The 25785-nt window shown below is 45.0% G+C and overlaps 1 protein-coding gene across 2 annotated transcripts; it reads right to left on the minus strand.

Annotated features, from left to right (window-relative positions):
• MIX23 (mitochondrial matrix import factor 23) lies at positions 1-25782 on the minus strand. Of its 2 annotated transcripts, XM_041002938.1 has the most exons (5): positions 25041-25782; positions 10500-10625; positions 8736-8882; positions 4857-4916; positions 1-297 (listed from the first exon to the last, which is right to left on the minus strand). In XM_041002938.1, exons 1-5 carry the CDS (start codon positions 25089-25091, stop codon positions 247-249), a joined length of 435 nt encoding a protein of 144 aa, XP_040858872.1. In that variant the 5' UTR covers positions 25092-25782; the 3' UTR covers positions 1-246. The 2 variants fall into 2 exon arrangements, with proteins under 2 accessions (XP_040858872.1, XP_040858873.1); XM_041002939.1 differs by lacking the exon at positions 10500-10625.
• Between the last annotated feature and the right edge of the window lie 3 nt (positions 25783-25785).

Consider the following 25785-nt stretch of genomic DNA (forward strand, 5'->3'; position numbering starts at 1 on the left):
TCAGAAAATTATTTTAATAGTTACAAAACATCTCTTTTTACAGAATCAGTATAAAATAGCAGTTGATTTCTCCATAATTATCAGAATTATTTATACTTGAGGTCTTGGCTAAGTGGGGCTGAAATCAACAAGAGGTCTTAGACTGTTGGCTCAGAAACCATCGTAGGAAGCCGTCCCGTTGACGCCTGTCATGCTTAGCTCTTGTGAGATGACCTGATCTTAAAAAAAACTCATCTTTTCTCTTCTTTACTCATTCTTTGGAGGCTTGAAGTGAATTCGGCAGCGTTCATTAAATACCTGAGATATTTAAACAGAAATAAGTCACTGAGTCATTCTGCACAAATCTGGAACTAATTTCAATTTGCCATGCTCCAGGATAACAGCAGTTCTGTCCCAGTTCAACAGAGCTGGGAAACCAACTTCCTAGGTTTAAAATGCACTAAAGGGCTGGATATTCACTCAAAGCACAACATGGGCATTTTTATAAAACTTAAAAATAGTCAAAGAAAAACGAAGACCAAGGTAATTTAACTAACAAACATTTCAGATGTATGTTCCGAACATATCATAATTAAATAAAATATCTAAAATAATTTTAAGATAAAGCATTTTTCTTTTTTAAAAACAGACTTTGTTACTTAGATACATATGTAAATTTTCTAGATGTGTTCTAGATTTCATAAGTAGGTACACTTGCCAGGTAAGCAAATCTTTCATTATAAAAAAGTGTTTACCACACTTCCCAAAAATCCAAATAACATGCTAAATGTTGCCTGATTGAATGTTTTCAATATAAGACTGTCTTAAATAAAAAATTTTGATATAATTATTCAGTTATACAATGTAAATTTAAAAAATAAGGAAGTTCCTTATGCTGTGATTTGAAAAGATCTACTATATATATATACATATATATATATTTTTTTAAAGATATATTTATTTTTATTGGAAAATCAGATATACAGAGAGGAGGAGAGAAAGAGAGGAAGATCTTCCATCCAAAGGTTCACTCCCCAAGCGGCTACAACGGATGGAGCTGAGCCAATCCGAAGCCAGGAGCCAGGAACTTCTTCCTCCAGGTCTCCCATGCAGGTGCAGGGCCCCAAGGCTTTGGGCCATTCTCAACTGCCTTCCCAGGCCACAAGCAGGGAGCTGGATGGGAATCAGGGTCACCGGGATTAGAAATGGTGCCCATATGGAATCCTGGCGCGTGCAAGGCTAGGACTTTAGCCACTACACTATCACGCCGGGCCTGATTACCATATATATTAAGTGAAAAAATAAAGTGTGGATAGGATACTCCTATTCATGTAACAAAGAAGGAAAATCACAACTAAAATTATAACAAACACCCGAAAGCCTGTACCATTCTTCCAAAGGGAAAGGAAATGAAGTAAGTGAAACAGAACTAAGAGAATGTTTACTATACATCCATCCATCTTGTTGTTTTAAAACAATTATTTATTTATTTGAAAGGGAGAGGGACAAATGGGGATAGAAAGAGAAACAGATCTTCCATCTGCTGGTTCACTCCCCAAATGCCAGCAGTGCTAGGGCTGGGAAGGCTCGAGCCAGGAGCTCAGAACTCCATTTAGGTCACTGCCAATCTTCCAACACTTGGCCTGGGCCATTAGCAGGCAGCTGCACAGGACACAAATGGGACTCTGACACAGAATGCTAGTGTTACAAACAGGAGGTTAACCCACTGCACCACAAGTCCGGCCATAACATATCATTTAATACTTAACAACCTTCTGAATCAGGTGTCTAACATCATAAATATTTAATTTAAAGAGTTCTAGTGGCGTGGGGAAGATTGGCATTGTGAGACGGCATGTTAAGCCACCACCTGTGATGCTGAAATCCCATAAAGCGCCAATTCCAGTCCTGGTGGTCTCACTTTTCTTAAGGATTTATTTCACTTGTATTTGAAAGGCAGAGTTACAAAAGAGAGTGCTCTTCCATCTGCTAGCTCATTCTTCAAATGGCCTCAACATCAGGAGCCATGGTCTGAAGCTTCTTCGGTTCTCCTATCCTCTTCTGGTTTCCCGAGCCATAAGCAACGAGCTAGATGGGAAGTGGAGCAGTGGAGAAAGGAGTTTGGCACTGGTACCACAGGTGGAGGTTTAGCAGTGCCAGCCCATTTAACTTCTGATCCAGCTCCCTGCCAATGGATGGAAGAGCTCTCCCTGTTCCTCTCTCTCTGTAACTCTGCCTTTCAAATTAATAATCTTAAAAATATATATTAAGAACTAATTATTTTTTTAGAGGTTAGGAGTTACAGTGTAGTTAAGGGACTGCATGGGATCCTAAGATCCTCTATCAGAGTGCTGGTTTAAGTCTAGGCTACTCTGTGTTTCTAGGTCCTTGGTAATATGCTGGGGGGGATATGGGGAGTGGGAGCAGGTTGCAGATAAGAGCCCAAGGACTTGGCTGGGTTCCTGTCACCCACATATGGCAGACATCCTGGCTTCCGGCTTGGGTGTCCTAACTCTGACAGCTTTGGGCATTTGGAGAGTGAAACTGTGGAAGGAATATCTGTCATTCCACCTTTCAAATACATAAATGAATGGCTTTTATTTTTATAATTCTAAAATATGAAAGAATTTCACAGAATATACTCTAATGCTTCACTGATAAAAGACAAATTCTAAAGTTAGAAAAAATTCCTCATGTTAGCTATTAAGCATCATCCAAACAAAGCCCTCTTCCTTAGCCATTTTCCCCTTGTAATTCACTTCACCTCAGTCTCCAGCCCTCACACTTCACTGAAAGTCACAAAAGCTCAGGCCAGGGGAGCCTTCAAATTGGTGGCCCTGGCATCCCTGGCTGGGATGATACAAACGGCTTGGCTGAATCTCTCCGCATCTTTTTCCTAAGCAACCTCCCATGAACTTTCACTGGTCTGCTGTACCAGAGTGACATTTCCCTCCACTCCTTCAGACAGGTAAGGGCCTTTCTTTCTGTGAAAAAGACAGAGCAGAAGTTCTTAAACCTAGTATCAAAATCAAAAAAATGTTTTACGTTTTCCACTTTATTACATTTTAGGCATCTCACAAAAGTTTGTATAAGGTTTTTCAAGCTAGATGTCCACCATATTCACACATTCTATTCTAAGAGTAAAGATCATTTCTTGACAAATGTTGCCAAAACATTTCAAATAGCACACTTATATCAGTGCAACCAGCAAGAGTGGGGAATGTTGGGAAAGTGGATAGAATAAAGTGTGATAAAGCAAAGCAAACAGTTTAAAAAATAAAAAGATTTGCAAGGCCAGATAGACAGAGAAGAAGATCCTCTGACTGACGATTCACTCCCCAAGTGACCGCAACACCAGAGCTGAGCCGATCTGAAGCCAGGAGCCAGGAACTTCTTCCAAGTCTCACATAGTTACAGGGTCCCAAGGCCCTGGGCTGTCCTCGACTGCTTTCCCAGGCCACAAGCAGGGAGCTGGATGGGAAGCAGAGCTGCCAGGATTAGAAACTGCACCGAAATGGCATTCCGGCACATGCAAGGCAAGGACTTTAGCCACTAAGCTACCATGCCGGGCCCAGAAAATAGTTTCTTAATGGGTGCATTGTTATAGTGGGTGTCTTCTAGGTTTCTGAACCTCTCTTCTTAAATACCAGGTTGAATACCATTCCATTAGCTAATGTGAAAACAGAATTTTAAACGTCAGACTTGGGCCCAGTGCAGTAGCCTAGTGGCTAAAGTCCTCAACTTACATATGCTGGGATCCCGTATGGTCACTGGTTCGTGTCCTGGCTGCTCCACTTTCAATCCAGCTCCCTGCTTGTGGCCTGGGAAAGCAATTGAGGATGGCCTAAAACCTTGTGACCCTGCACCCATGTGGGAGACCCAGAAGAATCTCCAGGTTTCTAGCTTTGGATTGGCTCTGCTGCAGCTGTTGAGGCCACTTGGGGAGTGAACCAACAGATGGAAGATCTTATTCTCTTTGTCTCCTTCTCTCTATAAATCCCACTTTCCAATAAAAAAAAGAAATCTTAAAAAAATAAGTGTTTGACCTTTGGAAACTTCTTAGAACTCTCTCCAGTCAGACTTTTGTGCTTTCCGGGCTCTACATGTTAAGTCCTGGAACCCCCATCTGATTCCTGCTCAGCATCATTGCCAAGAGAGAGCATGTGAACTGGCTTTATTACCATGCAAACCTTCACAACATGACGGAGTTTCATGATCAAATGCTAAAAGACACATAACTGTAAGTGGGAGCTAATGACCTAAAAATTTGTGACAAGGCCCACTGCAATAGCCTAGTGGCTGAAGTCCTTGCCTTGCATGCACTGGGATCCATGTGGGCACCGACCGGTTCATGGCCCAGCTGCTTTACTTTCCATCCAGCTTCCTGTTTATGCCCTGGGAAAGGAGTGCAGGACGGCCCACAGCCTTGGAACCCTACACCCATGTGGGAGACCCAAAACAAGCTCCTGGCTCCTGGCTTCTGATGAGCTCATCTCTACCCACTGCGGCCACCTGGGGAGTGAGACAATAGACGGATGATCTTTGTCTCTGTCTCTCCTCTCTGTAAATCTGCCTCTCCAATAAAAACCAATAAATCTTAAAAAACAAATGAACATTTATGGCAACCACTGCATTCAAAAAGGCCAATTTTAATAAATAACCTCTTTGAAGATTCTAACTATAAATATTAAATATGCCCCTGTTAGTTAGGCGATACATGGAATGTCTCTAACTCTGTGACCATGGTGGATCACTGACTCTAACAATACCCTACCATCATCCAAAAAGGGAAAAAATATTGTTTTAAGTGAGGATTCCAAAGCACTCTGTACTTCCTTGCTCTGTCCCACTGCTTTCTGAGAATTAACATTTTATACCTTCCAGCTCCTGTCATTTACCACTTCTTCAACATTGAGTTCCGACTGCATCCATTTCAACTGCAAGGAAAGGGGGGAAGAGTGAGATTATTAAACTGAAAAAGCTAAGACAACTCTAATTCATTTTTCCAATGAAACCAGTTACCACCCTTCTATGCCTTATCCATCATTAGTGATTTTGGAACCTTCATTGTCATAACCCCTCATACTCCTAGCCAATTAATTTTTAAACCTCATAGTACAGTAGTTCTCAAACTGCTGCACGGTATACTACTTGGGAACCCACCCTAAAATCCTAATACTCGGGCACTTCACACAAGACAGTCAATAAATATTTTTTCAAAAAGCGTAATTTCACTTATCTATAAAGTGCAAACCAAGTCACATTACAAAATGAAACAGAAGACGTCTGACAAAATCTAACATTAGTGAGGATGTGCAAAGAGATACCCTGAACCACACAGTTAATAGAATCATAAGTTATAATTTGCATGGAGGGCAATTTGGTAAAAAAAAAAAAAATAGCAAAAACTTATATTCACATGCCTTTGAATGAAACAATTCCAGTTCTAGAAACTGATCACACAACTCCAGATTTGGAAAAGGTAGCACAAAGGAATAAAAGGAAGAGGCAGCAAGCTGACTGGATAGAAAATTACCAAAGAGAAAAAGAGAAATATAGCAGGAAAACAGGGAGAGGACACAGGGAATGCACGTATCCAGTAATCCAGAAAGGCACCAGTGTCCTTATTTACAACGACCAACCTAACTGTTCAACCAAAACAAGGAGCACTCCCACTGCCAGGTACGAGCGGCCATACCCATAGTGCTGCTTTTACTGCATTTGGTCAGACAAATCAGAAAGGAAAAGCAGGTCTCAAGTGCTGGGAAGAGAGCTTGGAAACATTCAGGAAAACGAGGAACAAAAGCATGAACCCTGAGGGTCTCACACGGGGGCCACAGATCCTCAGCCACCAGCAGGACACCTCAGGAAGAAGTCTGAGAAATGTTCACGTAACACTAACAACAGTGGAGTCTGGCACTGATCCAACAGCTCCTTGTAAACTCCCTTCCCAGAGACAGACCCTCCATGGAACTGCAGGCAGGCACATGTGGCCCCAGTGTGGATGGAGGCTGAACTGCCCCTCTGCCCGGTGGTGCTACTCTGGGGAGCAGTGATGAGTGTGACGAGACCCAGCAAAGCAGCCTCCATTTCTGAGTTTTAATCAACGATGAAGACCAAAGGTCATTAAAGCTTCCCCACTCTGTCAAAACCAGCCAGGCTGCCAAAGAAACAACTTCAGTCAAAGAACAGGGTGTGACTGGCTATGTTGCTACTAACACAGTAATCAGAAGAGCTCTCACATGTTTAAAGGAATGTCAAAGACAAAGTGTATTGACTCCCCTGGATAGCTCCAGAGGGATGATTAAGGGACAGTATTTGCATGCTACAGGGTGAGTTTTCTCCACACTCAAGAAAAAAATATTTTACATATATTTTTTTATTGCATTTCATTATATAACAATATTTCAGAGGCTCTGATGTTCCCCCTTCCCCTCCTCTTGCTCTCCCCCCATGGTGGACTGCTCCATTTTATTGCAGTATTACAGTTCAAATCTAGTCTCGTTTCTTTCAATGCAAGCATGTGCCTTGCATAGAGTCCAGTATCTTATTGCCCAGCTGAATTCAACAGCTTCTTGGGGAGGCCAACTCTGGTCTGGAGTCATAGCTGGCAGATTATCGTTCCGACCAATTAGATGCCATAGCATAACATCAACAGTTTCCAACATTATGGGGTTAATTAACATTGTATTACACACTCAAGAAAATTTGAACAATTATAACTGTTCAAGAAGGAAATGCAGAATGAGCCCACCCCCTCTCAAAGCCTCCCTCTGAACAGTAGTCAAACAAAAGGGCAGTGTTAAATCAAAAATCACATGAGGCCACTGTTTGGGGCCCCAAAAGAGCCTACTAAAGATCGCAAAACCCAAACTGAATTGTTAGCTGAGCTTTCTAGAAAACACTACAGAGAGCAGAGCCAATTTCTCATGGTTTCAAGGCTACCAACACATTCACCTCTGAGATGGCTGTTTTGGAGCCTCCTCCGAAGGCCCTACTAGCAGCAGCAGTTAAACAGTTCCAATGAGGCAAGCACTCTAACAAACCATTTAGGTCAAGAACTGGGGAGTTTTAGACTGGCACCTCTGCACATAAAACATTGACTCAAGTCATCAGAAGGTGACCATCAGTCACATTGTTGTGTCCACAGTTGGAAGACCTGGAGAACGACTCAGTTGCAGCACTTAGTAGCTTGCGAGTCTGCAGATGTTAACGTCTCTATTTCCTCCTATGTCAAACACAGAGACCAAGCTGGGACATCCCAAAGAGCTCCTGGTTCTGATGCCACAATCTGCACAGCAAATTTTGGAGGGGGGAAATGTTTCCTTATTTGCTTACATACTGATCTAGCCCTCTAACCTATCAGGTAAAAGCAAACCTGAAGTCACTTACCCTTCCTGCAGGTGATTTTCTCTGCCCCGAAGGGCCAAAGGGCAGATCTGAGGGCTGCCTGAGCACACTGTGACACAATCACTACCAAACACCAAGTGGTTTATCAGAGCTTTGACCTTTGTTCTCCACTAACAAGGGTTACTCTTGTCTGACAATTTTTTAACCCCAATTTGCAAACGATGATTTTTCAGCTTCTTATTTAACTGCCCTGCCCTGCAGCTTCAGTTGTTAACACCTTCAGAAGTCTGTTGAAATACAAAATTCAGAGTTACCCAGACTTAACCAGTTTTACATAAAGCACGTTAAGTCTTCCTGAAGATGGAGGGTAGAGAAAAAACATTTAGGCATTAAAATAGAACTTTGCAAGCCTGCATGGTGGCATACCAGCCTAATCCTCCACCTGCAAGCACCAGCATCCCAGAGGGCACCAGTTCATGTCTGAGTTGCTGCACTTCCTATCCAGCTCTCTGATTATGGCCTAAGAAAGCAGTGGAGCACAGCCTAAGACCTTTGGCCACTCCTCCCATGTGCAGGGCCAGGAAGAAGCTCACGGCTCCCAACTGTGAAGAAGCTCAGCTCCAGCCATTGCAGCCATTTGGAAAGTGAACCAGCAGATGGAGAACCCTTCTGTCTCTCCTTCTCTATCTATAAAAACCTACCTTTCACATAAAAATAAATAAATATTTAAAAAAAAAAAAACCTGCCTACATTACAACTGACTTGGAAAAACAAGGCTTCCTCTGACACATCTCTGAGGACCCACCCTTAAAAACGAAAACACTGCGTTGATGGTAGATGGAGTGGGAAAGGGTATGTCCACAAAAGCCAAAGGCCACAGCAACTTACACACAGCAGGGAAATACACTATAACGATTTACGTTACAGTAACTGATAACTTCTGTTTCTGCACTCTACCTTTTTTTATGGCTGAAGGGGGTAACTTTTTGAAGCCAAAGAATCTGTATTACATTTCAGTAGATTTCTACAGAATGAAACCAGAAGTAAACTTTTTTAAAAAGTAAAAAATATTAAGAGATGTTTCTTCTCAAGTTAAGCCCCAAAAAGTAGGTGAATTCCCTCGAATTCTTAATGTGATGTTGGTCTGTAATGATCCTTTAATGGTAGGGAACAAATAAGGGAACAGAAATACAATGACTGTAGCTTATTTTTAGATAAAGCTGCATTAATTTACCAATTAAGCTCTAAATGTAGTAAAACAATGTTCACTAAAAACAAAGAACTCATCTGCTGGCTTCAAAAATTAATCCCACGTCTCTCCCTAAATTTTGCATATTATAAAATGCCTTTATTTGAAAGGCTACATTTGGAAAAACTCACAGAAATGTAAACTCGATTCAACTTACCTTTGTCTGTTCTTTTCTAAGTTGTTTTAATAACATTAAATCATCCAAATTCTTTTCTCTTTCTTCTCGGAGGTTTCTTACTACTTCTGAGGTCTGGGCTATACAATTTTTTATGACTCTGTCCCTACTGGCATGAGCTGCCATTAACTAAAAGAACAAAGGAACAGGGAGGAAAATCACATCAATACATCACATTTTAGTTTTACATAAAGTCCTTATTTTGAGACTATAGAAAACTGGTACTTTATAAAGCAATTAAAAAACAATGAATCCAGGGCCTGGTGCAACAGCATAGTGGCTAAAGTCCTCCCTTTGCATACCCGGGATCCCATATGGGCGCCAGTTCTAATCCCAGCAGCTCCACTTCTCATCCAGCTCCCTGCTCGTGGCCTGAGAAAGCAGTCAAGGATGGCCCAAAGCCTTGGGATCCTGCACCCGCATGGAAGACCTAGAAGAAACTCCAGGTTCCTGGCTTCGGATTGGCTCGGCTCCAACCGTTGTGGCTGCTTGGGGAGTGAACCATCAGACAGAGGATCTTCCTCTCTGTCTGTCCTCCTCTCTGTATATCTGACTTTCCAATAAAAATAAATAAATCTTTAAAAAAAAAAAAAAAAAACAATGAATCCATGGAAGAGTATCTGCTCAGTCGCCTAGCACAGGAAGGAAGCTCCTGAGGGCGAAGGCCGAGGTGCCTCAGTGTGCCCACTGCTCCCCGCTCTTCCCTTCCCAGAGCACAGCCCTTCCCTGACATCCCTCTCTCTTTGTAAGCCATCCATGCCTTCCTTTATCCTACTCCCACCCTCACGCACCTCCAGGCCATTTACTTCTACTCTACCTCACGTTTTCTGTCCCTTCATACTGTTTTCCAGACTTATGCTCAAAGACCTTATAAACTTAAGTAATCTGCACATGGTCTTGGTTACAATAAAGACAAAGAACACTATAACTTAAGGGTTGCACTGATTGTGTGTGTCAATTACAAGGGTATCTGCTGGAACAACTCCTTAAGAACATCCATCTTAAAAAAAAAATCAAGTACTTCTCATCTATTTTCTACTTTGATTCACAAGGAACATGGTCATGATTCAAACACATGCCCATCACCATAGTCAAATTTCGATAACATTCAGAAATTCTACATTGTTAAAGCATTATTTCAAGTTCATTTACTTCTTAATGCACAGTACTGATTTTTATGTTTAGTTAGAACAAAATCAACTAAAATTAGGAAAATGCCACAGATTTAAGGGAATACGTTCTACTGCAATGCAATTTTTTAATTGAGTATTTTTGAAATTTGGAACTGTGCTAAACCTTAGAACACATCAGAAAAGGCAAATATTCTTTCATGACCTATAGAAGGAAGCTGGGTCAGGAACAAACATAAGTCAGGGTGACTATGGGCAATCCAATGTTCTTGAAAACACAGAATTCCATTTCTTGATTGAGACAAGACTTAAGGGAGCCCAGTGGTACTTACTAGCACGGGCATCCTGCTGCAGGCCCAATCCCTCGTGCAAACCTATCTGATCAAACATCCTTTAAATAATCACATGTTGTCCTCTAGGATACAGATGTGGACAGAGAAACCAAAGCATGTCTATGGCACTGTTTATGTATACAAACTAGATCAAAACTTTTATATACGCTCAGGAAACCAAAGATGTCATTCTTCTATTCACAGTCATATGTCATCAGATTTATTTTGCCTACAAAGAAAGGCACAAAAAAGCATGAATGAAAAGACTCAAAAAATGCACTTACAGACTCATAGAGCTGTTTACAGGTTTGGCTGGCATCAATCTTCCCTGCAAAGGAAGCTGTTGGAACCGTAGTGTTTAATTCATGAACTATTCTGTCATCAATTGTCCTCATCACCTTGAGCAATTCCTATATGTATTTAAAATAAGAGAATACAGCCTGAATGGAAAGTTAAACAATAAAAGATAAGTAAGCAAATAATAAGGTCCTAGGGTTTTAAGACAGGAGTGGGGAGCCCAAGCCAAATATAGTTCAGCTGCAAGAAATTTTTTGTTATGAGTTAGGCAGGTTATCCAACAGTAATTCCACACTTGACTACAGCCAAAAGGCTGAAGAGCGATACCATCAGTAACTCCAACAGAGAGCAGACTCTGTCTGCTTAGCTCAGCAGTGACTGTCCTGAGGATGTGAACATTTTACTCATGCTGAAAATCCACCAGCTGCTTACGCTGCTTAGCAAATACACTCTTTCCATCTCCTGCATACATCCAAGGAAGGGTTCTACTTGATTCCCACAAATTCTCCACAGCGCATCCCCGCTCTATCACCGTAAAAATTACTGTGACAGGAACAAAATTTATGGAAAGATATAAAAAGAAAGTTGTAGCAATTAATACATATACTCTTAGGCTTTTATACATTATTTTGTGACAAAATTAAGTTGAACAAAACATGCTGCTACAGCAGAAATCAAATCTCTTTATAAGGTTCTCCTAAGCCTAGAACAGGCAAGAATTAGTTCAGCTTTTCCCCAGTAACTCTAACTCCTATCTCCCCTGTATATCCTTCCTCCCAAAAAACCCAAACAAAATGGCAGGAAGCAGGTGAGGGGTACTGCAGATTCTTCCTCCTCTTGTTGCTACAAAAAGATTGTGTATCAGTTCATCTGTCTTCGGTTATCATGAGCTGCAGAAGTTTCTAACAGTATTCTCGATTCTGTTTCTTAAATGTACAAGCTATATATTCCTCCCAAAAAAACTAAGAAGAAAAAAAAATCACTAAGAACAGAGAATTAGGTATTAGAATATATTTCTTATTAACCCTAACATCTATCTGGGCCTGGCTTTGTGCTACAGCCGATTAAACTGCCACCTGCATATCTTATATTGGAGTCCCAGCTACTCTAGGAAAGCAGTAAAAATTGGTTCAAGAGTGTGGCCAATGCACCTGTCTGGGACTGAACCAGTTTCTCTCTCTGTCACATTGTCTTTCAAATAAATAGAATAAATCTTAAAAATTAAGATGACATCCAAAACTGATACTCTTCAAAAGCAGCTTTGCTTGGCTCCTTTTCTCTACACATATCATCCTACTTCTTTCCCTTGCCAAAAAAAAGTGAATGAGCACCTATGATTACACCTGGAGGAGCGAATCATAAACTCTAAGAACAAACTCTGGGGTGACTGAAGAGTTAAAAGACCAAGAGTGAGGAAGAACATGGGATGAGGTGCAGGCAGGGGAGACCAGCACAGAGAGGACCAGAAAGATCAAGCAAATAACCAGGGGAGCTGTTCTGAAGGCCACCAGTTTTCAGGCACAGGGATGATTTGACAGTGATTTTTTTTTTTTTTTTTATTGGAAAGGCAGATATACAGAGAAGAGAGACAGAGAGGAAGATCTTCCTGTCTGATGATTCACTCCCCAAGTGACCACAAGGCTGGAGCCTAGCCAATCTGTGGCCAATCCGAAGCCAGGAGCTCTTCCGGGTCTCCCACGCAGGTGCAAGATCCACAGGCCTTGGGCCATCCTTGATTGCTTTCCCAGGCCACAAGCAGGGAGCTGGATGGGAAGTGGAGCTGCCGGGATTAGAACTGGCGCCCATATGGTATCCCAGTGCATGCAAGGCGAGGACCCTAACCACTACGCTATTGCTCTAGGCCCAACATTGATCTTTCAAAAGCCAAGTCTGGCTACTGGTTGGAAATGAGAAACTCAACAGCCTGTCAGGAGAGTACTATAGTGGTCTCCTAAGGCTCAAGATGGTGTGATACAGCTGTGGCAGAATTAAGAGGTGGTAGCTGGATTTAAGAGCAGCTTTGAAGATAGAGCAAAAAGGATTTGCTGATGAAATGATGGTAGGAGGGTGGGAAAACCAGGCGGCCTGAGGAACTGAATGTCCAGTAGTGACAGTAACTGAGGGGATGGGAGAAGACTTGGGAGAAACAGGAAAATCCAGAGTTCTAGTCTGACCCACAAAGTGAGAAATATTAAGGGATACTGTCATTTATATATGATAGAAGTATTGTGCTAATAATTATAATCTTTAAATATCACATAGACATATTCACAAAAAGACAAGATGTCTGCTCTAGAATGTTCTAACAATACAATCAGTAACAGTATGCAGATGGTGGCCTAGTGGCTAAAGTCCTCACCTTGCACACACCAGGATCCCATTTGGGTGCTGGTTCTAATCCCAGCAGCTCTACTTCCCATCCAGCTTCATGCCTGTGGCCTGGGAAAGCAGTCAAGGACACCCTTGTGGGAGACCTGGAAGAAGTTCCTGGATCCTGGCTTCGGATTGGCGCAGCTCAGACCATTGTGCTCACTTGGGGAGTGAATCATCAGACGGAAGATCTTCCTCTCTGTCTTTCCTCCTCTCTGCGTATCTGACTTTGTAATAAAAATAAGTAAATCTTTAAATAATAATAAAAAAAACAGTTTGCAAATGTATCCTGATTTATGATGGCTTGACTTAAAACTTTTCTACTTTACAATGGGGGAAAAGTGATACATATTTTAGAAAAACCCTCCTTTGGATTCTGATCTCTCTGCAGTAGCAATACTTGGTCCACCACTATCTCATGCTTAGCGGCTCCCAGCCAGCGAAGTGAGCATGACGGTTAACAACGTATCCGCTACAGCACACTGTGTCACTAGCCTAAGCCTTGCAGCGTATTAGATGCATCTTCCACTTACACAGAGATGGAAAGCCACAGAACCCCTGCCCCGATGAAGCATGAGCCGACTGCTGGAGCTGCCGGACAGGAACATGGCACTTGATGCAATTATCTCTCCTTTTGCATAGGATTAGATTTTTTTAGAACAGAAGTTTTCCTTCTTTTTTAAGATTTATTTACTTGAAAGATATCTTCCATTTGCTGGTTCACTCCCCAGGTGGTCACCATGGCAGCAATTTCAGTGAAAAGTTAGGCAGCTTGAAATTTCATAAGGTTTTTCATCGACACTGAACTTTAACCAGTTCTGAGGCTGAACACTGGCCATAACCTCAATCATTGCAAATTCCCCTCCAATAAAACAATTTCAACATAGTATTAAGTTCCTCATAGAGCAATGGGAAGTTATTTGCATTAACTAGGTAATTAATCCATTTTCCAGTCTCAAAAACGTGACTAGTCATGCACTGCTTAATGATATAATGATCAATAAGGTGGTCCCATGGGATTATATAACCTAGGGACACTGCAGCCATCTAAATTTGTGTAAAGACAGTCTATGTTTACACAGTGAGAAAACTGTGAAAACTGACTAATGGTATTTCTCAGATTGTACCTTACAGTTACACAGTGTGACTATCTGATCCAGAGTTTGTGGCTCAATACAGCAGACACTAGTCATGCGATGTAATTTCTGATTATTATTATTATTATTATTTTACCTTTTAAAGATCTTTTTTAAATTTCTACGATAATTCAAATTAAACACATCACAGGAACACGACATAGCTGGCAAGGTCATCACAGTATTGGTTCAAGTCCCAGTCCCACAGCCTCTGATCTAGCTTCCTATTAATGCATTAGGGAAAGCAGCACGATAACTCAAGTGGGCCTGGCACAATGGCTCAATGGCTCAAATCCTTGCCTTGCAAGCACTGAGATCCTATACGAACATCAGTTCATGCCCTGGCTGTTCCACTTCCCATCCAGCTCCTTACTCAGGACCTGAGAAAGACTGGAGGATGGCCCAAGTCCTTAGGACCCAGTACCCACGTGGGAGATCCGGAATAAGCCAATGGCTCCTGGCTTTGGATTGGTTCAGTTTCAGCCACTGTGGCCATTGGGAAGTGACCCAGTGGATGGAAGATCTTTCTGTCTCTCCATCTCTCTGTAAATCTACCTTGCTAATAATAATAATTACAATAATAACAATAGGGTGGGTCTCAGGACAGGCCGTCTCATGCCTGGATCCCAGACGGCCGCCATGGGCACATGGTGAGCCGTGTCCGGGCCTGCTGGGTTCCAGAGGCTGCTTCCTTTGGGGTGAGTAGACCGAGGGGGGAGGACTCTGGGACCGGGCAGGTCCGGCACCCAGCCACCGCCCTCACTGGGCGGTGAAGGGGATTTGGGAGGGGCGCGACCTTAGGCCTGGGAATTTAAACCTCCAGCAGCCTCCTGGCAGCTGGTGGGTCTCAGGACAGGCCGTCTCATGCCTGGATCCCAGACGGCCGCCATGGGCACATGGTGAGCCGTGTCCGGGCCTGCTGGGTTCCAGAGGCTGCTTCCTTTGGGGTGAGTAGACCGAGGGGGGAGGCCTCTGGGACTGGGCAGGTCCGGCACCCAGCCACCGCCCTCATTGGGCGGTGAAGGCAAATCCAGGCACCAGTGTGGGTCGACCCAGGGTCGGTTGCAACAAAGACTAGTGCACAATATGGAATGCCGAGGTGAGGTTGCCTGTACCAGAAGGGACCGCAGCACCCTACCAGCCTGAGAACAAGAAAGGAAGTAGGCAGAGCCGGCAGGGGAATAAGGGAGGGTTCCTTTGCAGGATAGCTACTTCCGCAGGAGAGCATGGGCTGGGATGGGGGCAGACCAGACTAGGCAGAGCTACCACACCTGTGCGCCTCATGCGGACTAGATCAGGGAAAAGCCGGGCTCAGTGGAATATTCCTACTGGTGCAAACAGAATTAAAGTGGGCGAGGTTTGTTTGGGCAGCAGTAACTGGAATCTGGGAGTGGGAGAGGCCTGGGAGGGTAATAGTGGGCTCATCCCTCTTGGGTTACCACTTCCACGGGAGGACATAAAACTAAACAGTGGCTGGGGTGGAATGGGGTGTGGGACAGACTGGATTACTGCTACACTTACTGGCAAACCAGGGTAGGGGCGGTCCTGGTGGGGGTTATTGTGGGTTGCTCCAACTAGGCTGCAGCTCCCACTGGTTTAGGTGAGGGCCAAATATGTGCGGGGCAGAACCAGGCTGGACTGCAACACCCATTGGTTCCAGTGGAAGTCGGGAGTGAAAACATAACCAACCCAGCAATTGCAACCACCAGCTGATTGGAGTGATGGACGGTGCCTGGCCCTGTACTTGTTAGCACATACAAGAAGTTTCTTTGGAGATCTTCCTAATCTAAATGCTGGACTCAGAACCCTAACGAAGAAAAGAGAGAAGACAGAACAGGTCAACCAACCGTCTCAGCTATGATGGACTATGTCAATCAGTGGATTTTTCAAAGACCTCATAGTGCTTGGAGTGGCAAGATTGACAGCGATTCATAACTGTTGCAACATCAAAACCACTTGAGCAAGAACCTCAGAGCATGCCCTACACCCGGGACTTGGGGAGGGTGGGAAATTGGGTGGGCCTTCTCCCTTAATACCACCGTTTTAAACATGAAGGTAACAATATGGAAAACAAAAAAAATAAAAAAAATAAAAAAATAATAATAATAACAATAAACCTTTAAAAGAAAAAAAAAAATCAGTGGTTCTCTGTACATCTTTGAGTAGGACCTGGAACTCTAATCAGCTGCTAGATTTAAGAAAGCAACAAATGACAACTCTCTAAATTTTGTAGCGTCCCAGCTTCTCTTACCTTTCTCTGCAAGAAACCATAAAGCTTCATACGCCATGAAGCTTTAATTTTAGGCTGATGCTATAAAATAGTTCTGGCACTTTCCTTGGAATTGCAGTTTGTGTCTAATCTCTAATTACAGGGAGGAAACCTCATCTTCTTGGGAGACAATTTAGGTATGGAAGGAACTCCCCTATTTAACAATGAGATGAAGCACAGGAAACTATTTTTATGTCACAATTTATTGCTAAGATTAATGCTCAGGTAAATTCTTATTAGTTTGCTTCATTTTTCTGGGACAGAGGAGGTAATGACCCATGACTCAAACTACACTATACTATGAAGAATGACCTGGAAGTTCTCTAACTTTCGTTCCCTCCCCTCTGCCTCAAGACACACAGAAGCAGATCCCATTCTTCCTTCCAAGAAACCCTATTTTTACAGCCCACTCACACTGTGTTTTCCCCAAGCGGGAGACAGGGATCTCCCAGTAACCTCCAGAGGCCACTGAGAGCCAGCACCTCTAGGGTACAACAAGCAGCTTCACACATTATAAAGGGACCATCAAGGATCTAATTACCACATGATTCAAAATCAATTCTGTATAAACAGAGAATAGTCCTCATAGAAATACCAAGACCCAACCATTTTGGGAGGAGAGCTTAGCTGACTTAGGTGGAAGGGGTTTCAGAGTGGTAACAAATGGAAAAAGTACAAAAAAACGCCAGACGGCATGATGTGTTCAGGAATAGAAAAGTCTACGTGGTTGGACGGTAAAGCTGAACACATACTGGTGTGGTAAGACACACTTAAAAGCATAGTGGAAAGAAATAAGTACGCCCAAGGAGAGGCACTTTGGGGTCAAACTTCAAAGGTCATCTATGCTATTTTAAGTAGTTTGGAATAAACTGAGCCTAAAAATGCCTGAGACTGGACAGGGCGTCTCATGCCTGGATCCCGGACAGCCGCCAAGTGCACATGGTGAGCTGTTCTCTGGGCCTGCTGGGTTCTGGGGGCCGCTTCCTTCGGGGTGAGTAGACCGAGGGGGGAGGCCTCCGGGACTGGGCAGGTCTGGGACCCACCCGCTGCCTTCATGGGGCAGGTGAATGGGATTTGGGAGGGGCGCGACCTTGGGCCTGGGTTATTTAAACCTCCAGCAGCCTCCTGGCAGCTGGTGGGTCTCAGGATGGGGCGTCTCATGCCTGGATCCTGGACAGCCGCCATGTGCACAGCCGCCATGTGCTGAACTGTTCCCGGGCCAGTGCGCAATTTGGTACAGGCTCCGCCTGCTGGCCGACCAGCCAGGGAGCTCTGGGGATTTGGTTCTTTGAGTTGCTGCTTAATTAGCTCCAAGTTGAACCCATTGTGCCTCTTGGACCTGAAACAGGCAGTAACTCTTCCTTTGTAAAACTTGTAATCACTAATAATGCTGAGCACCAAATACCAGTCTATGCAGAAGCTATGGCTTGGGGCTGGTCCTGCAAAAGTAGCTCCAACAGCTGGCTAATGTGTCAACTGGTAATGGAACAGAGTAGATTAGGCACGACTGAGCAAACCTTAGCCCACAAGTAAAACTAGAAACCAGGAGGGAGCAGAGGTCATGCCGAGCTAGGCTCTTGTACCTACTGGTCTGTGGGAGCCAGGGATGCCAAGCCACAGTGTCTAAGGCAGCGTTCGGGACAGGGGAGGGGCTGTGCTAAGCTGAGTCAGAGCATCCACTGGCAGGCAAGTGATCTATGGCTGAGAACAGACCCGGCTGGGGAGCAAAAGGGACAACCCTAGCTGGGCTGAGGTTCCCACCAAGAGGCGCGTGGCCTGGAAGGGGGGCTGCATTCTGATCTGGGAATAGTTGTAGTCTCCCTTGGCACAAGTGTGGACTGGGATTGGATGCACTGAACCGGGCTGGACTCCAACACCCCCTGGTGTCCTGGGCAGGGCAGGACCAGGGCAGATGTGCAATGGACTAGGCAAGGTCTCAAACCCCTACTGAGCCATGTGTGAGCCATACGTGGGTATGGACAAACCATGGCTGGGCTGGAACATCCAACAGCAAAAACCAGATTGGGTTGAAGGCCAGTCAGGAAAAGCCACAGTTCCTGCTATGACAGGAGGTGGACTGAGTAGGATTGGCTCATGGACCCACTGGTAAGCGTGACATCGGGAGAGGTTCTGATGGAGGAGCCTGGGCAACTCCTCTGGCAGGACACAGACCCGACAGGTAAACGCAAGAAACATGATAGGAAACAGCCCAGAAAAGGCCATGGAAAGCTACCCACTGGCATACAATTGGCAGACGTGGGGGCAAGACCAGGCTGAATCTGTCCACGTCATCCACTGGCAAATCCAGGCACCAGTGTGGGTCGACCCAGGTTTGGTCACAACAAAGACTAGTGCACAATATGGAATGCCGAGGTGAGGTTGCCTGTACCAGAAGGGACCGCAGCACCCTACCAGCCTGAGAACAAGAAAGGAAGTAGGCAGAGCCGGCAGGGGAATAAGGGAGGGTTCCTTTGCTGGACAGCTACTTCCGCAGGAGAGCATAGGCTGGGATGAGGGCAGACCAGACTAGGCAGAGCTACCACACCTGTGCGCCTCATGCGGACTAGATCAGGGAAAAGCCGGGCTGGGCTGATTATTCCTACTGGTGCAAACAAAATTAAAGTGGGTGAGGGTTGTTTGGGCTTAGACGCAACATCAGCTGGAATCTGGGAGTGGGAGAGGCCTGGGAGAGAAATAGTGGGCTCATCCCTCTTGGGTTACCACTTCCACAGGAGGACATAAAACTAAGATAGTGGCTGGGGTGGAATGGGGTGTGGGACAGACTGGACTACTGCTACACTTACTGGCAAGCCAGGGTGGGGGGGGTCTAGGAGGGGGTTATTGTGGGTCGCTCCAACTAGGCTGTAGCTCCCACTGGTTTATGTGAGGGCCAAGTATGTGCAGGGCAGAACCAGGCTGGACTGCAACACCCATTGGTTCCAGTGGAAGTCGGGAGTGAAAACATAACCAACCCAGCAATTGCAACCACCAGCTGATTGGAGTGATGGACGGTGCCTGGCCCTGTACTTGTTAACACATACAAGAAGTTTCTTTGGAGATCTTCCTAATCTAAATGCTGGACTCAGAACCCTAACGAAGAAAAGAGAGAAGACAGAACAGGTCAACCAACCGTCTCAGCTATGATGGACTATGTCAATCAGTGGATTTTTCAAAGACCTCATAGTGCTTGGAGTGGCAAGATCGACAGCAATTCATAACTGTTGCAATATCAAAACCACTTGAGCAAGAACCTCAGAGCATGCCCTACATCTGGGACCTGGGGAGGGTGGGAAATTGGGTGGGCCTTCTCCCTTAATACCCCCCTTTAAACATGAAGGTAACAATATGGAAAACATACTAGTCTTATCCACTTTCCCGTAGCCCTTGAACCTTTTTACCCTAATTAACTATGTAAAGAATGGCAAAATAAAATTTTATTTAAAAAAAAAATGCCTGAGACTATATAATTCACAATAATATGAAGGAGAGAAATGTTAGAGGGCAGAGGGAAGACAGAGACTACTACAAAAAGGCCAGTGTAGGTGATGAATCTTCCTACAGCATCTCCTTCATCACCTCAGCCCATCTGATAAAAAATACCTCCTCTGGGGCTGGCGCTGTGGCACAGCGGAGAAAGCTGCCATCTGCAATCCCATATGGGTGCTGGTTCAAGTCCTGGTTGTTCCACGTCCAATCCAGTTTCCTACTAATGCACCTGGGAAAGCAGCAGATGTCCAAGTACCTGGGCCCCTGCATCCACATGGGAGTCCTGACTCCTGGCTTTGCACCAGCCTAGCTCCAGCCATTGGTGGCCTTTGGGAGAGTGGACAAGCAGATGGAAGATCTGAGTGTGTGTGTGTGTCCTTTTCTCCCTCTGCAACTTTTCCTTTCAAAAAACAGAAACTCTCTAGATTGAAACTAAAGTCTCCCAAACTGGCTTTAATCCTTTACATAATCACAACGTGACCCTTTGCAAATCCTGCATTTCAGCAATACTTATTCGCTACTTCCCTCAAATACACAATTTGGGAGGGGGGGTTATATACTATGGCTTGTCTAGAATTCACTTGGTCCTATCCACATAAGGATTCAATTACCATCTGTTGAAGTGTTTCTCTCTGAATTCTTTATGCTGTATGTTTTACACCCCTACTTGGATTAAGTTGATTCTATTCTCTGTCCACTGGGTTTCCAAGTTCTGGACATGTCTACAAGTTCCTTTAGGCATGTGGATCAAGACTCGGAGATGGACATGCAGAATCTCAAGATGGGCACCAAAGTGTTGGCTGCATAATTCCTTAAACATTTTTGTACGGTTTGAACATTTTCATAATAAAATTCTACAAAAGTACATTTCATCTTGAAACAAGCAAAAAATTACCTCTCATTTTCTGCTCACATACTGAATGTACTGCTTTCCACATTTAAAATACTTATAGGCAAAATGTGATGATTTCGCAGTTTAAAAAAATATGAACAAAATTTTTTTAAAAAATGAACTTTGGGGGACGAGAACTAAGGCACAATGAGTAAAGCCGTAAGCTGCCATGCTGACAAGCCATAGGACCCCCGGTTAGGGTTCCTGCTGCTCTACTTCTGACCCAGCTCCCTACCAATGAACGTGCCTGGGAAAGCAGCAGAGTATGAACCCAGTGCTTGGGCCCCTGCACCCAGGTGGGAGACCCAGAGGAAGTCACTGGCTTCAGACTGAAACAGCTTTGGGGAGGAAGGATCTCCATCTCTTCTTCTCTCACTGTGCCTTTGAAATAAATAGATGCAATCTTATAAAAATAACTAATTAAATAAGTCAGGTCATTTTTAAAAAGTTACACGGGAGTCCAATACGGTAGCCTAGCAGCTAAAGGCCTCACCTTGAATGTGCTGGGATCCCATATGGGCACCAGTTCTAATCCCAGCAGCCCCACTTCCCATCCAGCTCCCTGCTTGTGGCCTGTGAAAGCAGTTGAGGATGGCCCAAGGCCTTGAGATCCTGTACCCGTGTGGGAGACCTGGAGGAAGAAGTTCCTGGATCCTGGCTTCGGATTGGCACAGCTCAGGCCGTTGTGGTCATTTGGGGAGTGGATCATTGGATGGAAGATATTCCTCTCTGTCTCTCCTCCTCTCTGTATATCTGACTTTCCAATAAAAATAAAATAAATATTTTTAAAAAATTACAGGGGCTGGTGAAATGGCTCAACCGGCTAATCCTCCGCTTCTAAGTGCTAGGATCCCATATGTGCTGCTTCATGCCCCAGCTGCTCCATTTGTCCTCCAACTCCCTGTCTGTGGCCTGCGAATGTAGTTGAGGTGGCCCAGCACCCACATGGGAGATCCAGAAGAAGCTCCTGGCTCTGGGTCAGCTCAGCTCTGGCCATGGCAGCAATTTGGGGAGTGAACCAGACGACTCAACATCTTTGTTTCTCTTCTCCGTATATCTGCCTTTCCAATGAAAATAAAACAAACTCTTTATATACATACACATGTGATGGTCAGTATTGTAGCACAAGCACATTTAGTTCTGACTTGTTGGTATTTGGATATAAAAAGTTAAATCTTTACTGAATGGCACACGGGACACACCAGACCAGTTACTGCACACAGTTATACACATAGGAACCAGGGCTGGAGGCAGGTCTGTTGGGGGTTTTTGGGGGTCGCTCTAGCAGGGCTGCAGTTTCCACTGGCATGCATGAGGGTCAAGTGCGTACTGGGCAGGGCTGGGCTTGGCCACAGCATCTACTGGTTTGCATAAGACATGGGGTTGGAGACAGAACTGACTAGACAGCTACAACCACCAGTGTGTATAGACTGACGTGGGTGACAGACTGAGCTGGACTCCACAATGGCTAGTACACATAGGAATCAGATCTGGGTTCACCTCAGATAAGTTTCTTTGGGGACAATCCCTCCACAACTGAACTGCTGGACTCAGAACTCGAACCACAGGGAAAATCAAAATTTTAGGATCTTCAGTCTGACCGTGGAATGCATGAATCAGAACTGGGCCTCCTCAGTTGTTGAAGACAGTGCAGTGACAGCATGCCCAGATATGGCAGTACATTGGGAACCACGGAGGACATCTAGTACCACATCAGGAGATTGAGGACAGAACAAAATGGATAACTCTCCTAGCCAACCTCTGACAGCAAGTATCTGGATGAATGGAGACTCTAAGGCGGACTACGCCAGCCAATGGAAGGATATCTTCATCCTTGTAGCAATAAAAACAGCATCTCAGAACTATTAAAACCACTTCAGCAGTACCCTCGGAGCATGCTCCACATTAGGGACCCTGGGATGACAACAGGTGGTCGTCCCCCATCCCCAGGTACCGGGGCAGTTAGGATGTTGGGTATAGGTTCTTCCCTTCTCTCCCTTTCCCCAGATACAGGAAGAAGAAAAAGAAAATTGGAGACAATGATCTCATCCGCTTCTCCCTATGACTCTTCCACTTGATCAGCACTCCACATGGGCATGCATCTTTTTCAACTATGTAAATATCACCCCACCCTCCAAAAGTTAAAGCTTAAGGACCAGCATGGTGGTTAACAGGCTAATCCTCCACCTGCAGCACTGACATTCAATATGGGTACCAGTTTATGTCCTGGCTGCTTCACTTCTGATCCAGCTCCCTGCTAATCGAGTGGGAAAGCAGTGGAGGACGACTCAAGTCCTTTGGCCTTTGCACCCACAAGAAAGACCTGGAAGTTCTCGGCTCCTAACTTCAGACTGGCTCAGCTCCAACTGTTGCAGCCATTTGGAGAGTGAACCAGTGGAGGGAAGCTTTTTCTCTCTGTGTAACTCTGTCTTTAAAAAAAAAAAGAAAGAAAGAAAAGAAACAAAAACCCTTATTATAATGGTTAAAAAAGTAATAGCATCAGAGCAGGTACTAGAATAAATCTCCCCTCCAAGCTTCCCAATATTCTGTTCTACCAAAAACAAGACAAAACAAAAAAAATGAAATAAAAAAAAAATTAGGTTAAGCTGCTGCCTGCCATACAAGCAACTCTTATCAGAGTTCCAGGTTTAAGACCTGATCCAGCTCTCTGTCCATGAACCTGGGGAAGCACTAAGACAACCCATGTACTTCAGTCCCTGCCACCACGTGGGAAAGCTGGAGAGCTCTGGGCTCAAGGCTTCAGAATGGTAAGCCTCAACCACAGCCACCTGGGAAATAAAACCAACACAAGAGTTCTCTTTTTGGCTCTGCCTGGCAAATAAATAGGTAAATCTTTTAAACACACACAGACACACAAAGTTGGGTTAATAATTTGTGATTAGCTCACGGACATAAAGCTGTTCATAAGAGCATCAACTCCCTAGCCTAAGAATACCACTGATCAAATGCAAGTTCATTCATTCAAGTTCTGACATGTTAACATGACACAGCTAAAGCCACCAATAAGTCAGTGAGCCTTATATATTTCTCTAACCATCTATGTCTAGCCTGTGAAATACTTTACACAAATTCCTATTTACTGGGCAATCCAATCATATGTGAGGTGGTCATGCAGAAAGGGGCAGCTGAAATGGAAAACAGGGTACAAATGACAGCAGAAAGACTGCATAGAAACTGTTTTTGAACAAGTGCTTTAGTAAAGAATTTAACTTTTGTGGAGATTATCCAAAAATATCACCATCTATAAACCATTCAAAATACAAAGCCTGGGCCCGGGGCAGCAGCATGGCGGCTAAAGCCCTCACCTTGAATGCATCAGGATCCCATATGGATGCTGGTTCTAATCCCAGCAGCCCCACTTCCCATCCAGCTTCCTGCTAGTGGCCTGGGAAGGCAGCAGAGGACAGCCCAAAGCCTGTGACCCTGTTCTTGTGTGGGAGACCTGGAGGGTGCTCCTGGCTTTGGATCAGAACAGCTCTAGCTGTTGTGGCCACTTGGGTAATGAATCATTAAATGAAAGAGCTTCCTCTGCCTCTCCTCTCTGTATATCTGACTTTCCAATAAAAATAAATGAACCTTAAGCACACAAAGCCTGCTACAGACAGGTCAATAACGTATGAGACAATTTTTCTATTTTTAAGTGCACATTAAAAACGGGTAACTTTCACAGTAACTCACTCAAAATCCAAATCCCTAGTTGTTGAAGTTGTGGTTAATAATTAGCCTGAAATTCTGATATTTGGGCACCCAAAAGCAGCTTTCTCCCCCTTCAACGTTACAACATATCCCTTGCTAGGCAGACAACAGCACCCGATCATTTAGCTCGCTACTTACTAAATAATAAAGTACAGCTTTTTCTCCAATGTTACGATGTCCCTAAGAGTTCAGAAGGACAAAGCACCAGGGCAGGTTCTAGAACTGATCTTCCCTACAAGCTCCCAAACATGAACTGCACTTACTGCTTTGTTTCAGCAAAGAAATAAATCGTCGTCCTTCGCTTTTTTCCTCTGCCACCAGAGCTCAACTTTAAATAGGAGAGAACGTGTGTTCTGGGCATTGTTACAGGAGTGTGACACTCCCGAGCTTGGCCCCGACACCGAGGAACAACCCCAAATTCCCAGTCCAGTTCTGCACAGCGCAACAACCACGGCCGCCCTCCCGCACCCCACCACCGGGCAGCCTGGCTCCCCGAGGCCGAACCCGCGCCCCCGTGACCTCCAGCGGCTCCATAAAGAAACCTTGACCTGGCCACTTTACCCACGGCTGGCCCGTACTGGTTCCAAGGCAGGACTAGGACATAGGGTCTAGGGACCAAAGGACGGACACACCTGCCACCTGAGGAAAGCCCCATTACCTGGAACTCGGCGAACTCCTCACAGTTCACACCGCCACTGGGCGCCGCCATATTGGACAAACGCGAGGACCCCGTCGCAGGCCAATCACCGCGGAGCAAAGGTGGCCGCGGGGCCGCCTGACGAAATATGAAAAAGAGCGAGCCCCCAGCGGAGCCCCGCGAACCCCCCGAGCGCACGACCCGTGTTCGCGCGACCTCCAGGCCCTTCGGGGCTCGTCACCCGCCGTCCTGCCTTCTGACCCCACCCCACTTTAGGAGCCGGACGAAGAGTGTCAGAACCTGAGGGGCTTGTTGGCCCCCTCAGCATCTTCTTGGGAAAGGGGAAAGAATCTGGCGTGTCCACCCACCAGATCGCTGGAGGAGGGAATCTCCATCTCGACAAGGGAAGACTTCTTTGATCCCTGCCTTTCCTTGGTTTTCCCTCAGTTCCCAAAGTCAGGGGCAGGGCGTGGGCATTTCTAGCAGGATGGGTGGATAAGCGTTGGAAATGACAAAATGCTGTTTCAAAAACAAGTCCGCAGCAACCCAAGTGAGATCAACAGATACTCTAACTTCTCGGTTTAGCCTGAGAGACGCTCCAAAGGCCAACAAGAATTGGGGCTACAACGACTGCAGGGTAGCAGCGGTGCATCCCGGTTTATCCAGGGAGCGCATCCTTTCGGGAATTCGCAGGTCACGAACGTCCTGCGTTGTCCCTCCTGCTTTTGCTCGGTTTCTGACGGAGGACCGGCACCCCGGAGCCGCC

The sequence above is a fragment of the Ochotona curzoniae genome, unplaced genomic scaffold, assembly GCF_017591425.1.
Source record: "Ochotona curzoniae isolate NIBS_2020 unplaced genomic scaffold, NIBS_Ocur_1.0 scaffold_2587, whole genome shotgun sequence".
In the NCBI taxonomy this organism is placed as follows: Eukaryota; Metazoa; Chordata; class Mammalia; order Lagomorpha; family Ochotonidae; genus Ochotona; species Ochotona curzoniae.

Coding starts and splice junctions, on each gene's coding strand:
- MIX23 (XM_041002938.1), bottom strand. CDS start 25,091: ATGGCGGCGCCCAGTGGCGGTGTGAACTGTGAGGAGTTCGCCGAGTTC. Junction 8,883..10,499: donor GTAAACAGCTCTATGAGTCT/GTAAGTGCATTT, acceptor TTGTTCTTTTAG/TTAATGGCAGCTCATGCCAG. Junction 4,917..8,735: donor TTAGAAAAGAACAGACAAAG/GTAAGTTGAATC, acceptor CTTTCCTTGCAG/TTGAAATGGATGCAGTCGGA.